The 16,450-nt window shown below is 41.0% G+C and overlaps 1 protein-coding gene across 1 annotated transcript in view; it reads right to left on the bottom strand.

Moving 5' to 3' along the window:
• Positions 1–3,091: 3,091 nt before the first annotated feature.
• Positions 3,092–16,450, bottom strand: part of chrnb2 (cholinergic receptor, nicotinic, beta 2) — a 58,321-nt gene continuing 44,962 nt past the window's right edge. Inside the window, exons 5-6 of the mRNA XM_057833797.1 lie at positions 13,962–15,075; positions 3,092–7,790 (exon numbers count right to left, since the gene is read on the bottom strand). Coding sequence (XP_057689780.1) covers positions 7,641–7,790; positions 13,962–15,075 — 1,264 coding nt within the window. The 3' untranslated portion in view covers positions 3,092–7,640. The remainder of the gene's footprint in view (positions 7,791–13,961; positions 15,076–16,450) is intronic.

Genomic DNA, 16,450 nt, shown 5'->3' with positions numbered 1-16,450 from the left:
CAGCTGGGGAAACCTCCATGCCGTCTGTGGAATAAAATAAATAATAAATATTGGTGAAAATTGATTACGCTACACAAGCACTTTATTATGCTTGCTGTTAACACTTGTGTATGTAAATCTGATGTTGGTAGATTGTTTTCTTCTTGGAGATGAAATGCATGTAGGGCAGCTTAGCATTTTTTTTTTTTACATAGTGTTTTGACAGTTGCCGTCATATTTTCGGAATCAAAGCACCGTGTACCGGAACAGCATTCCGGCCCCAAATCTTATACCGGAACTGCGTTCTGGCCCTGAATCTTATACCGCAACTGCGTTCCTGACCGTTCTGGCCCACTTTCACCCCTGCTGTCAAGTTGTACAGTTTTGGCGGAATTTGTACAAGTGAGCGCTGATTTTTAAATGGGTACGCCATACGTTCAAAATCTGTACGTTTTTCGCACATTACGTTTTTTTTTTTCTCCGTTCGGATTTTGTCACCGTTTCGGCAACGAGACAATGTGTGTAACCAGGCGTTACATTGGTTGAATGACGCGAGTCAGAGACATGGAGAGAGAAGAGTGTATGTTGTGACGCTGTAGCCAACGCGATGCTACGCTAGGAGGCTCCAATATTTCCTGACTGTAGCCGACAGCCTACAATCTACGCCTAGATATCACATGCATATAGAACTACATGCAAAATGACAGGCTCGGTGGCGTTGGTAAACAGCTGCCATTTTAAAGCAGTAGACTTCTCAGAAAGGCTCCGTTGTAGTGAACCCTTCTAGCTAAGCAAAGTAACTTTTTATCTAAAATACTCCTAAATCGGCAAAATCTTGACTTGAATCTATCTTTAAATGATGAAACAGTCGAAAGTAGACAGAAGGGAACTAATGCGAAAACGGGAGCAATTTTAACAACTTTAAGGGTTGATTCACAACATTAAATGACTTCCAAACATAGCAAAGGCTACTATGTTTTTTTTGTTTGGTTTTTTTTTTTTTGGGGGGGGGGGGGGGGGGGAATGAAAAGGTAACACCAGTTACTTTGCCAAGTAATTAATTACTCTTACATCCAGGTAACTGAGTTACTAACTCAATAACGTTTTGGGAGAAGTAATTTGTAACTGTAATTAATTACTTTTTAAAAGTAAGATTAACAACACTGTTCATAAAGATGAAGTCTTTTTGATGTCGAACACAATTTGCCCACAACTATTGCTGATCACTTCTCAGAATTAGCAAAAGAAATGTTCCCTGACTCAAAGATTGCATCGTTAAGTTAATTTTATCAATTGATCTTTTTAATTTATAATTGGACACACTAACGAACTACCTTCAAGTCAAACTGAATTGCGAGCTGAAGTGCAATGAAGTGCACCCATCAAAAGACACGATAGAAATTGCCAAAAGTGCTACATACAATTATAACAAAAGTCACTGTTAAATTTTAGTAATCATGACGTAGCTGAAGATATTAATTGTTCTTTGATTGCACCAGTTTATATGTGACAATGTTATCAATAAATTCATATTATTTTAAAGATAGTTTTATTTTTGTTTCATATTGCACGCAATATATGACGTTGTAACATTAGTCACTAATTTGCAGTGTTGTTAATAACGGCGTTAGAATATAACGGCGTTACTAACCGCGATATTTTCTTTCTAGTGAGTAATCTAATTATTTACTTTTCTCATCTTGGCAATGCCGTTACCGTTACTGAGGCGGGAAAGGCGTGCGTTACTATGCGTTACTATGTTGGTTGACTGACGCAAAAAAAGTCTGAGAAAGACGGATTTATGGAGACGAGAGAGCAGAGCAGGAGTGGGGAGGAGGCAAGGGAGTGCGACGCCATTGCAAAGCCGATGCTACTATGCAAGGTGGCTCCAATAATACCTGACTGTTGCCGATAGCCTACAAACTACGCCCACATGATGCTTCGGTAGATATCACATAAAACTAGATGCCAATGACAGACACAGCGGCATCAGCAACATGTATAATAAAGAACTAGATGCGTTAGTAAACAGCCGCCATCTTAAAATAGTAGACTTCTCAGGAAGGCTGTTTTAGAGAACCTTCCTAGCGAACCTAAGTAACGTTTTATCTAAAATGCTCCTAAATTAGCAAAACTTAACTTAAATCTATCTTTAAATGATGAAACAGTTATAAAAGTTACACATGTCGAAAATAGACAGAAGGGAACTAATGCAATAACGGGAGCAATTTTAACAACTTTAACGGTTGATTCACAACATTAAATTACTTCCACACATAGCAAAGGTTACTTTCTAGTTATTGCAATATCTGCAATATCCCTGTGTCTAGTTAAGTTTAGGGTAAAGAATTGGGCTAGTGCCAATTATCCCAAAAACCCTTTAAACTTCACATTGTGTGACCTGTTTCTCCTCTTTTTTTTGTTTTTTTTTTTGGAGAAAAAAAAAAAACATCAAAATTATCACCAGTTACTTTGCCAAGTAACTAATTACTCTTACATTCAGGTAACTGAGTTAATAACGCAATTACTTTTTGAGAGAAGTAATTTGTAACTGTAATTGATTTCTTTTGCCAATTTGTAAGGGCATACGTCACTATTTGTAAGATTGTCAACGGCCTCGGGTTGACAGGTATGGTGGTAGGTGAGGCATTGAAAAAAACTCAATTCAATGAAATTTAGATTTATTGATTTACTGCAGGCGGCACGGTGGCTGAGTGGTTAGCACGTCTGCCTCACAGTTCTAAGATCAAGGGTTCAATCCCGGGCTTCGGCCTTCCTGTGTGGAGTTTGCATGTTCTCCCCGTGCCTGCGTGGGTTTCCTCCGGGAACTCCGGTTTCCTCCCACATCCCAAAAACATGCATGGTAGGCTGATTGAACACTCTAAATTGTCCGTAGGTATGAGTGTGCGCGTGAATGGTTGTATGTCTCCTTGTGCCCTGCAATTGGCTGGCAACCAGTTCAGGGTGTCCCCTGCCTACTGCCCCGAGTTAGCTGGGATAGGCTCCAGCACCTCCGCGACCCTCGTGAGGAAAAGCGGCATGGAAAATGAATGAATGAATGAATGATTTACTGCAAGACAGCGTATAAAAAAGTGCATGACTTGTGAAGTATTTCCAAAACAAATATTTTGTGTTATCACTGCATTTTAAATAATACATACTTCTGATTACAGTAGTTTAGCAGAGAGCAGACATATGCTGATTACCGGTTTCAAAGTATACCATGGTATGAAAACGTCAAGGTTTCAAAACCGCAAAAACTTTCCGTCATACCGTCCCTAAGGTATTAGCAATTTTTATCCAAAAAATGTATGGAGAAATCCCTCGCTTGCAGCTGCTAGGCTCAACCCACCCCCACCGGTTGTTGCTCAGTGTCAGTGAGTCAGGTGTGCTATGTGATGGCTGGAGGAGGTGAAACTCTTGAACTTTTTCCCCCATCCAAGAAAACGAAATTGCTGGTAAGGGAATACTTCGGCAATAGAAAAGTTACAGACGGCCGTGGCTTAGATGAGGGGGGCCAACCAACCTGAACACATGTCTTAAGGCTCCCCCGGTGCAGGTTTGAGGTCCACTGATTTTATTTTTTCCCTTGGAGGAGCAGTCTGTCTAGTAAAAAAGGCTGTTTCCTGTTCCCAGCAGGGGGCGCCAGGCCTAATGGGTAATATTTCATTGCAGTCGTGTTCAGGCTGGGATACATCACATACATGACAGATATGAAAAAGATTCAACCTTGTATCAGGGAGTTATTAGTTATTTACTGAATTTGGCGTGTTGCTAAAAAATAGCTCACGTTGGCACCCCGCCTAGGTCGGGCACATGAATGAAAACTCACCATTTTGAAAACTTAAGATCTCATATGTCACATAAACAGTCTTACCAATTTTGAGGAGGATCAGACTTACTCCCTATGTGCCAATGTCTCACATATGCACCCTGTAAATCGATAAAAATTCACATTCAATCAAAAAATATCCGATTTCCTATTGGGTTTGGAATATGGGTGCAAGAGAATTTTTGTTCAAGTTTTGCTGAGTTTTTGAGCATGTTCAGGCCTCCAAATATGCCGTTTTAATTTGCAATGAAAAAAAAAAAATCATGATAATCCTTTGCATTCCAATAGGGCTCTCACGTCAGTTGGTGCTCGGGCCCTAATGACTTATATTATGCACAGCGAAATGGAATATATTTTGAAGATAAAGCATACATTGACCTTTTTTTTTTAAATTATAAGGAAATAAATAAGTGGCCTTACATACATGAAAAAAACAAGTCCAAAGTGCACATTAACATGGAAGATGTTCTGAACCTCCCTAAGAAAATAATATGAAATAAACTCTTTCCTTTCTCTTAAAGAGCTGATTAATTTTCTGTCGTCTTGCCTTTTTAATTCACCAAGCTTGTTTTTTTTCCCTCTATTTGTTGTTAAAAAGAAAAAAGCATGCATTTCAACCAATCAGAGCTAACTATCCATGCTAATCACATGTCAGTATGTAAGCCAATAGCGTACCGCACGAATGCTATTTTTAGACCGTGACGTCACATCGTAAAGCGGAAGTGGGACGTTATAGACCCGCCCTTGCATAGAAACAATGTTATTTCAGCTACTTTTCTCTGGTAATCTTTCACAAACGAACGCCGATCACACATTGCTTTTTTGGAACTGGTAGAAACAACTCTAGACATTACGACATATGAAGGATGTTTTCTTCATACGTTTCCCGAAACCAAAAACTCCAACAAAAAATGTGAAGAATGAATCAACTTGCGCGGACGTTTAAAGCCAGCTCGGTGAAGCCATTCATATTTCATATGCAGTAAACATTTTGTTGGGTTGGCATGGTCTTTCGGAGGAGAAAGAGGTAAGCCCTTTTGATATTTTTAACTTTTTTTTTAGCATGACGTTGTGCCGTGCTGCTTCTGTCTGACAATGAATGACCTGAAAAGAATTAAAATGGTATCTGACTGTCACTGTTACCTTTTCTGTTGTTAAAAAAAAAAAAAAAAAAAAAAACTTTAGTGAGGGGGAAGTGTAAATAAAGTATCGAATTAAGATTTGTTATTAATGGAAAAATTAAAAGTGTTCGTTGGCTGTCACTGAGTAGCATTTGCGATCGCTACACAAAACTAACAACATAAATTACCCCCAAAAACGTTCAGCGACGTAGGCCAACCAGAGGATATACAGTAATATATAAGAAAAACAGAGCTGGTGGTAAAGGATAGCTTGTTGAAACAGGAGAATGTCATTGTCAGTCGCGTAAGAAAAAGGTGTCGATAAAAAAGCTAAGGCTATGCTTATGTCGGCTCGTTTTTTTCGTCTTTTTCAGCCCTCAACACTCAAGCCATCTCTTTAACTGAACATTTTTATGTTCTTCCACATCTTTACCTGTGAATTTGGCACAAGGGACATCATTTTCGGACAGAATTGGTAGGTTTAGCTCTGTAGACATCTCCTTCGTACACAATTTCCATTCATTTCCAATTGGGGACAAACGGCAGCGTGTCCCCCTTTAGCAACAGTAGCTAACGTCCTGAATATTAATGAGCGGAAGTGACGTGTTGCTTGCGGTGTGCCATTGAACGGCCAGCAGAATGCAGGTTTTTTTTTTTTTTTGCGACTTGTCAGATACAGCGAGACGCTGGGAAGAACAACGTAGAATAAATAAATGAATAATAACTATCAGTAGAAACGGATTACGCTACACAAGCACTTATTAGGCTTTTTGTTAACACTTGTGTATGTAAATCTGACGTTTGTATATTGTTCTTTTTGGAGATGTGTGTGTGGCAGCATAGCAGGTTTTTTTTTAAACATGAAGTTTTGACAGTTGCCGTCATATTTTCGGGATCAAGGGACCGTATGCCGGAACGGCGTTACGGCCCAGAAACTCATGCGGTATGGAGTTCCGGCCCACTCTCAGCCCTGCATCTAATACATTAGAAGTGTGTTGGGCTAGCAGGGAATTCAAATGAATTGGATGTCTATCGCCGTCAATGGCAGTCAACTCACCACTCTAATGAGGACAAATAATATGGAAAAACAGATGAATGATGGATGCATGATGAAGAAAGTAGCTCTTCGGCACTGATGGGTTTACCTGCGTGTGTGTTACAAACCACAGAGACACATTGCTTAAATAATCTGAACCTACAACCTTTATTGGACTGCCATTGTCAGGGAGGGTGGTATGCAGGATTTTGGAAGGTGAAAAAGGGAGCGGGTGGGGAGGTTCATCATGGCAGCATCAGTGAGACGAAAAGGAAAAAGTAGACAGCTCAAAGAGAGACTTTGCCATGGCTTGAAGGATGGTCTTGAAATTGTTTAAACCACCAAAGTATGCCAGAGTGTCAAAACTCACATCTTAATATGATTTAGTGACCTTTGGCTCCACATCAGCAATACAAGTCCTGTGTGAAAAGCTGACTTGTGCTCTTGCAAGGGGCCTACATAACAGCGTTATACTGTAGCTATGTAATGTATATAATTCAGTGTCATTCAGCCTCATTCTTGCTTCTTGTTTGTGAATCTTTTAAGCTGCTGTGACTCATTCGCTAGAGTTGATCCTCTTGTCATTTCGCTCTTGTTTATTGAAAAATTCATTCAGCTGCACTTCCTCCCCTACAGCATGTGCCTGAAGGAAAAAAAAGTGGTGTGGGGGGAAGCATTCGCTCATCTGCTGCAGGACGGGCGAGTCATGTGTATCTCCAACAGAATAGGCATTCCAGAGATGAAACGTTGTTCTTTTAGCTTTGAATAAAAAGGGGTAGGTTTAGAAACAGGATATCAAAGTTGATTAGTAGAGGAAGTGAGGGTAAGCATATGGCATTGTATTGTCAGGAAGATGTGGTAATGTCTTGGAATGACATGGGTTTACATACAGAGAATGAGGAAAAGAGGAAAGGGTGGGGAGGGGTGGTGGGCTGAGGAAAACGAGGTGGGGAAAAGAGGCTATGAAAACGGAGGCAAAAAAAATGGAGGAAAATGGCTAGCAGAGGAGATATGTCAAGAAAGGATGGAAGCTGAAGGAAAGAGAGATGAAAAATGCTGATTAGAACAGATTAGGAAAACTGAAAGAAAGACTCAAGGAAAGAAAATGACTGACATTACATCAATGAAGGGAATTCAGCATTGGTGGACCTAACTTTAAATATTGATAAAAGCTCAGTTCCATTGTTCAGACTTCCTCTCTCATCCTTCAAGTACATTTTCTTCCAGTTCTCTTTTTTATATAATCTGATATTTGTCTTCACATTACTTCGACTAAATCAGTCACAATCAGTCCTTACTATTGCACTCAAGGAACATCTGTGTCGTTTCATGGCGGACAAAATAAAAATGTAGAAGAACCGTGATACACTTGGAACCTTCTGTCCACTTGTGACCTGACAGCAGCCTACCTAGGCGGGTGGGGGGCACGAACCGATGGAACGGTCGCAGTGCAGTGGCGAGGACTGACGGCGAGCAGGGAGAATCAGCCCGGAAAGGTTAAAGTCGTTTGCCTTCCTCATACAAGAAAATAATTATCATGTTGCGAAAAATGTTTCTAGAAAGGGACCAAGTTTGCTGTTTACTTCCTGTCCCACAGATCTGGAAAGACCTCCTCCCACCTGTGGCTGGCGGGGCGCTGTCTCCCATCAGCGTGTTGGCGACTAGTGGACGGTCAGCCTGGCATGTGTATGGTTTTGGCTGTGTAATTCTGGAAGAGGGGCTGCAAGAACATACCCATGGTGCCAAACACACACACAAACACAAAAATCCACAGGAAGAGGCGGTCGATCACCATGGCGACATACTTCCAGTCCTCGCTCACCTATAGACAGAGAGAGGAGATTTGAGTTGATTTTTCTGAAATGAGGGGGAGAAAGAATAAATGTCCCACCTTTGAAGGTATCAATATCCCCTTTCATTCATACATTTTACGTCTGTAAAAATTGGATCAAAATGAAACCAAACTCAGATATTCAGATAATTTCTTACTTTTAAGAACACAAGCTAATGTCAATTAGGCTAGGTTCATACCGCAGGAATGCACGAATACAAATTTTTCCTGTTTTTCCGACTCGAGTGAGGAATCAACTTGACGGTCTGAATGGGAAAAGTCGCATAAAAGTGGACCATTTCAAATCCGATCTACAGTGTATCACAAAAGTAAGTACACCCCTCACATTTCTGCAGATATTTAAGTATATCTTTTCATGGGACAACACTGACAAAATGACACTATGACACAATGAAAAGTAGTCTGTGTGCAGCTTATATAATAGAGCTAATTTATTTTCCCTTATTTTCCTTAAAATAACTCAAAATATAGCCATTAATATCTAAACCCCTGGCAACAAAAGTGAGTACACCCCTTGGAAAAAACGTACATCCCTAAATGTCCAAATTGAGTACTGCTTGTCACAAGACGGTACACAAGAAAGCCCGCAAACAGTTTGCTGAAGACATGTCAACAAAGCACATGGAATACTGGAACCATGTCCTATGGTTGGGTATAATGTCTAGACAGTGAATATAAGACGACCCCCTCTTTTTCAGTGTTATTTCAATGCAAAAAACACCGTCTTATATTCGGGCCAATACGGTATTATAGATTTTGAATCAATGGCAATATTTTATGTGTTTCTTGTAACATATTTTAGTAAAAGAGAACAATTGCGACCTTTTATACCCTACAAGTATTGAAGTCCGAGGTTCCCTTTAAAAACTCCGTCAGAAGTGAAGATGTGCGTATTATGCGTTTGTTGAGCCATCATGTGGACAGTACTATCCGAAGATTTAACTGTGGAAACGTCACTGACTGCGACAAACTTTGTCCATACGTCACACGTGAGACCAAGGTTTACATTTGGAGTAAATTAGAGAGGTGCTTTTTTGCTTCCATTTATTTACAAAACTCTTGCAGAGCTTCATATTGAAAAACACATGCAATAAGATGGCGGTATTATTGACAGTTATTTTTCGCACATTGTTATGAATACACTTAAAAATGAATGAATGCGGTTGGCTGTGGAAGCTTTTTTTTCTACAAACATGCTGGTGTGGACATAATTATTTTTTTTCCTGATGTATTAGTGCAGGATTCTCGGTTTAAGGGAAAAAAAAACTCTGCTAGGTGTAAACATGGCCTTAGTCACAAGGTACCACACCAGTGGTGTTACCAGGATGCCAGGTGTGGGTGGGCAAAAAAAAAAAAAGCTACAATGCTCAAGTAGGTCGAAATCCAGCGTAGGGCTACTGCACCTTAAAGCATGTTTTGTTTTCTTCTTGAGATAACTGTTGTTGTGATTTGGTCTAAACAAATAAAAGTTGATTTTATTTTATTTGACTTAGACACATCCATAACTGGACAGTATGCACATGCAGGTGACAATGTTTTTTTTAGGTAACCTATTGTGGTTCCTCGGTTTTATTATTATTATTATTATTATTGTTATTATAGTTATTCTTTATTCCGCAGCCCTTTTGAGCTCAATTTGACCCCCTTAGAATGCTTCAAAATGCACCAAAATCGGCAGGCAGGTCAAGATGGGTGCAATCTTTGATACCGTGTAAAGACAAATTCCAAATACACTATGTAGCGTCCCCTAGCAGTCATTCTTTGTCCCGCCGACGCTTTGAGCCTACTTTTCAGAATCCTTCAAAACTCACCAAACTCAACAGCCAGGTGAACACTGGTGAAAACGTTGATAAAATGTAAAAAAAAAAAAAAAAAAAAAGAATCAAAATATGCGTAAACGTGTGTAGCGCCCCCTAGGAACAAAACCAACATTTCATTTATTATATTTTTTTTTAGGTGAAAGAGGAGGTAACAGCGCAAAGGTTAAAACTTAGAACACATCACTACTACTATATGAATGGGATACCATACGCGGTGCCCAGACTGCTGTTAGTACTACATCCAGTTTTCTTTGGGTGGGCAGAGCGTGTCCGTGGGTGGGCACTGCCCCCCCCCCCCCCCCCCCCCCCCCCACACCGGTAACACCCCTGTGCCACACTGATCTGTACAACATGTACTACTAGGTAGATAATCTACAGCTCTGGCATTATTAGGACTGTGCTTAACCACACTTAAGCGGTTAGGGGTGGATGCAAAAGTTAGTGCATACTAAAGTTTTATTCTCAATATGTACAGTATGTGGCAGGGTGTAAGGTTTCACAAAAACGTATGGATAAGCCCTGATGTGTCCCAGTATTTTAGAAGAGACATGACTGATGTTTTCTGTGGATTTGCCAGGTTGCTTTCTTCGTCTCTCATTCCGTGCTTTTTACAGAGGACAGATATACAGGGGAAAGCCAGCTACGGAACATATTGTGCAGCTTAAACAATACAAGGACAGCTCAATTTCTGATCTGATATCCCACTTTTCCAGGATCTCTGTGTGAGGGCGTTTAGATGGAGAAACGGAATGCCGTTTTCCCAGCCCTGCCATTTTCCCTCCACCACAATTCCTCTGCCCTGAAGCATGTGTGGTGTTAATGGAGGTGAGGGGTTAATGCAAGCTGGGACTCGTTTCTCCACATGGCGCTGATGAGGTCTCGGCAAGGGTCAAGATGACGGGAAGGACGTGGGAGTAGCGAGAGTGATGGAAGGTACGGAAAGATAGAGCGACATCCCCCACTATGATGACGATGACAGATCAAAGAGGTAGGGGAGTGTGGGAGGAGAGCCGTTGTCATGGCAATGATAGCGATGACAGCACAGAAGCGTTCCGCATCACTGTCTCGAAGAAAACTTAAAGTCCTAAATATTGCCTTTTCCTCGGTTCTGCATCTGCGTGCTCACGTCATGTTCCTCTGTTGTAATGACTTGACGGCTAAATCTTGAGTAGGCCGTGATAGCGTCATTGTATCTGTCTCCTTCGCTTTGCATTCACTGCGCATTACATGACGCTTTATATTAGCTGCAAAGATTTATGCTTGGATTAGTCAAATGAGATTCAATAAAAGGGCAGTATTTTCATAACTAGATTGTCATTCAGTAGAGCAGAGACCTTCAACAAGTTTGCAGCATCAACCACAGTGACAAATTGAGCCATGCTTGTGTTTGTTCACTTTTATTTTAGCAGGCCACTTTCTAGATGACTGAATATGACTTAGGACAGGGGTGCCTAGTCCGGTCCTTGGGAGCCCCTATCCATCTTGTTTTCCATGTCTCCCTCCTTTGAAACACCTAAGCAAGTATCCGTGTATCATTTGTTCATTACATATATGTATCAGAATCCAAAATCAGAAAACGGATAATGATTTATTATTTCATTTCTAGTGTTCAAATAAAAAATTGGAAAACAAGTAATGGCCTGTTTTTCGCTGTTTTGATTTTGTTTTGAAATTAAAAATAGAATACGAGGGAATGGAATTATAAAATGGTATTTTTGTTATATTCGTTTTTGGTTTGTATGGTTTTTGATGTGTAGTGACCCAGAAGTTGTTTACTTTTTTTTTTCTAAGGAAGGTCAGTCAGTCTCTACTGGGTAATTCCATTGACAGGTCAGTCGAGAAGCACGATAGCTAACGTTCTACATTTATTGTTACTTAACATTTTTGTCAGGGATGGCGAACATACACGTGCTTTTTAAAGAGCCGTTATCAGTTTTCTAATTTTGGGATTCTAATACAGAGATGGAATGAACGAATGATACACTGATATTTTTTCTTTGAAAACAAGAAATGAAATAAGTCATTTTCCGATTTTGGATTTGAAAACCAGAAATGAAGTAAGTCGTTTTCTGATTTTAGATTCTAAAACGGTTATGGAATGAACGGATGATACACGGATAAGGAAGCTCTGCAGGAGCCTGGTAACTATTTTGATTATTTGATTCAGGTGTGTTGGAGGAGGGAGACATGGAAAACAAGCTGGATAGGGGCCACCGAGGATCGGACTTGGGCACCCCTGACTTAGGCTAATGTCAATCACACACTGAGCTGCTAAAATACAAGGAACTGGACAATCGCTACAATTGTGCCACTATTATTTCACCGAACCACAAACAGCATGGGAGAGTAAGCAACAGGGAAAACCACGAGGAATAGGATTGAATTCAGTGACGCCACCATGGTGCACCTATCATAAACGGTTTTATATGATTTAAAAAAAAAAAAAAAAAATTCAGCATTTGGAAGCTTCCTTCATGACTTCTGTCTTATGATACAAAACAAACAGAAACTGAAACAGTTTGTCATGCAACCTTCTGATCAGTTACAATAAAAACATTGACAGGAAATGAAAAATAGTTTCCACTGACTATGTTTCCATACAGATTTGTACCAATGAGCTCTTAAGCCCATGTGCACCAGAAAGTTTCACAGATATTGTTTTTGTTGCTAATTGTGCAAATGAGCAAACCACCCAAAAAACTACATACGTACAGTAGTAGCCTCTACATACGAAGTTAATTCGTTCCAGGACCTTGTTACAGGTCCAAATGGTCGTATGTGAATTAATTCGTTCCACAGCCTGAAAACCTAAACTAAATCCTTAATAAATGCTGCTAGTACTATTGCAAATAGCAATTACACAGAGCAAAACAAATAAATTATGAAAATCGTAATAGTAATATAATAATAGTAATATTAACAATAATACCTGTAATAATGTAACGAATCCGGTTCTAATGTGGCGGATGTGTTTTGCGCGGTGCACCTGAACGCACCGCGTGGCTTACTTGACAGAGTAAGAGAGGAAATTTTACTTTCACTCTGTTCAGCTGCGGCGGATAATACACATGTTGTGTTGCACAAGTTCTGAAATAAATGGTTAAAAACCTGACCCGATTTTTTGGCGATGTTACCACAATAATAATTGTCACCTTAACTTATAAAGACGAACGGAGGTCCGAGGAGGACCGCTGAGATCGTAGACATTCTACGGCCGTATTGTCGATCCAGTTAAAGGACGGCACACCATGCTCATATTTTCCTATCATTTTCATCTTCATTTCAATGGTAAGCTTCACGGTAAGTCCGTCTTGTGGGAAAACAAGGAAACTGCTGCGCTGTCATAAATCGTCGTATTTCGAGCGCGTCGTCTGATGTAGAAACAAATGGCGAGGCAAATTTTATGTCGGTTGTTGAAAAGAATCGTGAGTCAAAGCGATCATATGTCAAGGTACCACTGTGTCTTGTTTGTTTTCCGGTTCAGATAGTAAAGTGATTAGCATAGCTGCTTTCCAAGCAGTAGAAATATGAAAGTAAACATATTTAACAAGTGGACACAACCTGGATTTGGCGAACGCTTGAGGGTCTTGCTTGAGTGAGGGTGTCTAGAGGTAATGACTAAAACACCTGTTGATCTTGAGGATTTAAAAAAAAAAGGTTTTTCTGTTTCGTACTCTTTTTTTATTAAAAAAAAAAGTTTTTAAAAATGTTCTGTTTCGTACTCTTGTTATTTGTTTTGTGCGAAGTTAGGTCTCTTGACTCTTTTGAGTGTTGTGCAATGTGCCTTTTGTTCCCTATTTCAAAATATCCTGCCATGATGCTGGGTAGGGGGTTCCATCAAGATGCCTAGAAACTGTCTGTATTGAAGTCTGGATTACCACCACCAACAGGTCTGCAGTGGAACAGTAGCCGAACTTAATAACAATTTTAATTTACAACCAAAAGTTTTTGTTTTTATTGTAGAACCGCGACTGTCTTTCACCTGGTCATTCTTGTTCTGGAATTTCTATGTAAGAACTTGTTAAATTTTGGTTCAAAACTAGATAAAGGTGACCAATCAGATTAGGACAGACCCAATTGTGTGATTCGGTCAACTAAGTGAATCCAGTGGAATGGTATCACTTGGCTCGTCGTAATTTTAGCCCTTAAGAGATCTTAATTGAGTGATATTCTAAAAACTTGGATTGATCACAGCATATTGTCAGTGCAGCTTTGTGTCAATTTAATGGATATTGCAACCATGCTTTCTATTTTCATATCAATATCCCTCTCAGACTTTTAAAGTGCAGGCTGTAAATAGATCTAGAAAGATGATACTCACACTCTGGTCATCATCCTCACTCTTCATGTGGTTGGCGATGAAGCGCACTCCTTCCACAGCCTCCTCAAAGCCTGGACAGGCTTGAGCCAGGATGGCCTGAGTCAGAGCCTGACCCCCTGGGGCTTGCTTCCCTCGGTTCCCAGAGCCCCCCTCCCGATTCTCTCTCACCCTGTTCAGACCATCCATGGAACCTCCTCCTGTACTTGCCAGATCACCTCCAAACTGTTTGACCGATGCTCTGTTCACGTAGCAGGTACAAGGATCGCCATCCTCTTTGGCAAATACTGCTGTTGAAGTCCCTCCTGTGCCACTGCTCAAGCCCAGTCCCACCATCAGGGCCCCCGCCTCCCCGCTGCGCCCGCCTTCCTTCTGCTCCTGGGCTCTCCGTCTCTGGCGCAGCCGCTGCCTCTCGCAGCTATTCCTGGGCTGGCGCATAAAGAGCAAGGCGGGCAACTTGTTGAGAAAGACCACCTTGACCCACGGGGGCATGGTGTGTGTGGTGGGCGATCGGTGGTGCACGTTGAGCACGCACACGCTAGTGACGATGGAGAAGGTGACCAAGACCATGGTGAACATCAGGTATTTTCCCACAAGAGGGACATCCAACGACGTGGGTGGCACAATCTTGGAGATCAGCAGCAGGAAGACAGTGAGTGCCAGGAGCACAGAAATGCACAGCGTCATCTTCTCACCGCAATCAGACGGCAGGTAGAAGACAAGGATGGCCAGCGAGGTGATGAGCACGCACGGGATGATGAGGTTGATGGTGTAAAACAGGGGCTTGCGGCGAATGATGAAGTCGTACGTGATGTCCACGTAAGCCGGATCTGCTGGGTTTTCATTCCGTCGACCCGGAAGGGCAATGATGTCCCACTCGCCACTTGGCGTGAAGTCGTCCATGCTGGCGACGTCAGCGCGTAGCACCAAGTCAATCTCGGTGCGGTCATAGGTCCACGAACGGAAGCGCAGTGTACAGTTCTGCTGATCGAAGGGGAAATGTTTGACCTCGATCTTGCAGGCTGATTTGTAGATGGCGGGTGGTAACCAGAAGATGCTGCCGTCGTAGGAGACCACCGCGTTGGAGTAAAACGACACTTCATACACACCATCGGCACTGAAAAAAAGGCAATGAAATGGCAAAAATAAACACGTTTCTTTGCCCTTGAAACATGTTTCTATCCATTATCTATTGCACTTATTGTCATTAGGGTTATAGAGGAGCATATGACTTGGGGTATAGCTTGGACTGGTTGCCAACCAATCACAAGGGACATATAAACCAACCATTCATCCTGTAATGTAATAATTTAGTGGTATGGTCAATCTGCAGTATCTTATTTTAAGTAGCTCGAGGACAGCAGAAGCAGACTCCAAATATAAAAGTGTTTATAAGTGTATAAAGTGTATATAATTAAACACAAACCTAAGAGTTAAGCCTATATTACTGTTTGAATACATGGTTATTTTCTTTTATAGTCCACCATCTCGATCCCATAATGCGTAATAGTAAGAATTTTTTGTTTTTTGTTTTCCTTTACAACCGGAGGCAGTTTAAAATGTAAATGAACTGGATTAGGAATACACTAATCAATAAATGTAGATGTCTTTTGATCAGGAATAAAATGTATTATAGCTGCATGTGCCCATATTTCTACAGTTGAAAAGAAAGTGTATACAAAGGAGTACAATTAACAACGAAGAGATGAAAAGGTCAATTAAAAATGAAGACATAAAGGAACATGACATGCAAGTTAATTAGCGTTGAGTGCAAGTTGATTATTATGTGCAACTGTGAGCATAATTTCCTTGAGCTTGCATGATTAATATCTATGCCAAAAATCATAATGGAAAAAAAATCTCCATAAAGCGCATAGCCTTGTGCATGATGTTCTTCTTAATGAAAGTGCTGTAGATCCCAATTAACTGATCTCTTCATATAAGGGGGGGGGGGGTCAAATTATAATGCTTGTTATTATCTTTCATACCGCATATCCTGACGAGGGTTGCTGAATTTTTGCCAGGAGGCAGGGACACCCTGGTTACCAACCAATCGCAGAACACACTTACGAGAAAACCTATCACACTTACAATCACACTTATGGAAACTTTGGAGAGTTTTATCAACCTAGCACGCATGTTTTGGAGTGCCCAGAGAAAATCAACACTGTCATGGGTAGAACATGCAAATACCAAACAGGAAGGCCAGAGCCCTTGATCTCAGAACTGTGAGGAGTTATACTATGCAGTCACTGTGCCGCTTCCTATTTGTAACAGAGGTGATTAAAATGCTCCTCAGTAGCAGGGCCCTGGGGATGGATGAGCTCTACCAGTGGTACTACCCGAACTCTCCTTGTTGACACCCTCTGCAACATCGCGTGGATCAGGGACAGTGCCTCTGGATTGGTAGACTGGGTGGTTGTCCCTGTTTTTAAGAAGGGGGACTGGAATGGAGAGATCACACGCCTCATCCCCATTGGTAAGGTCTGTTT

Source organism: Corythoichthys intestinalis, chromosome 4 (genome assembly GCF_030265065.1).
Source record: "Corythoichthys intestinalis isolate RoL2023-P3 chromosome 4, ASM3026506v1, whole genome shotgun sequence".
In the NCBI taxonomy this organism is placed as follows: Eukaryota; Metazoa; Chordata; class Actinopteri; order Syngnathiformes; family Syngnathidae; genus Corythoichthys; species Corythoichthys intestinalis.
This window is presented reverse-complemented; position numbering and strand designations above follow the sequence as displayed.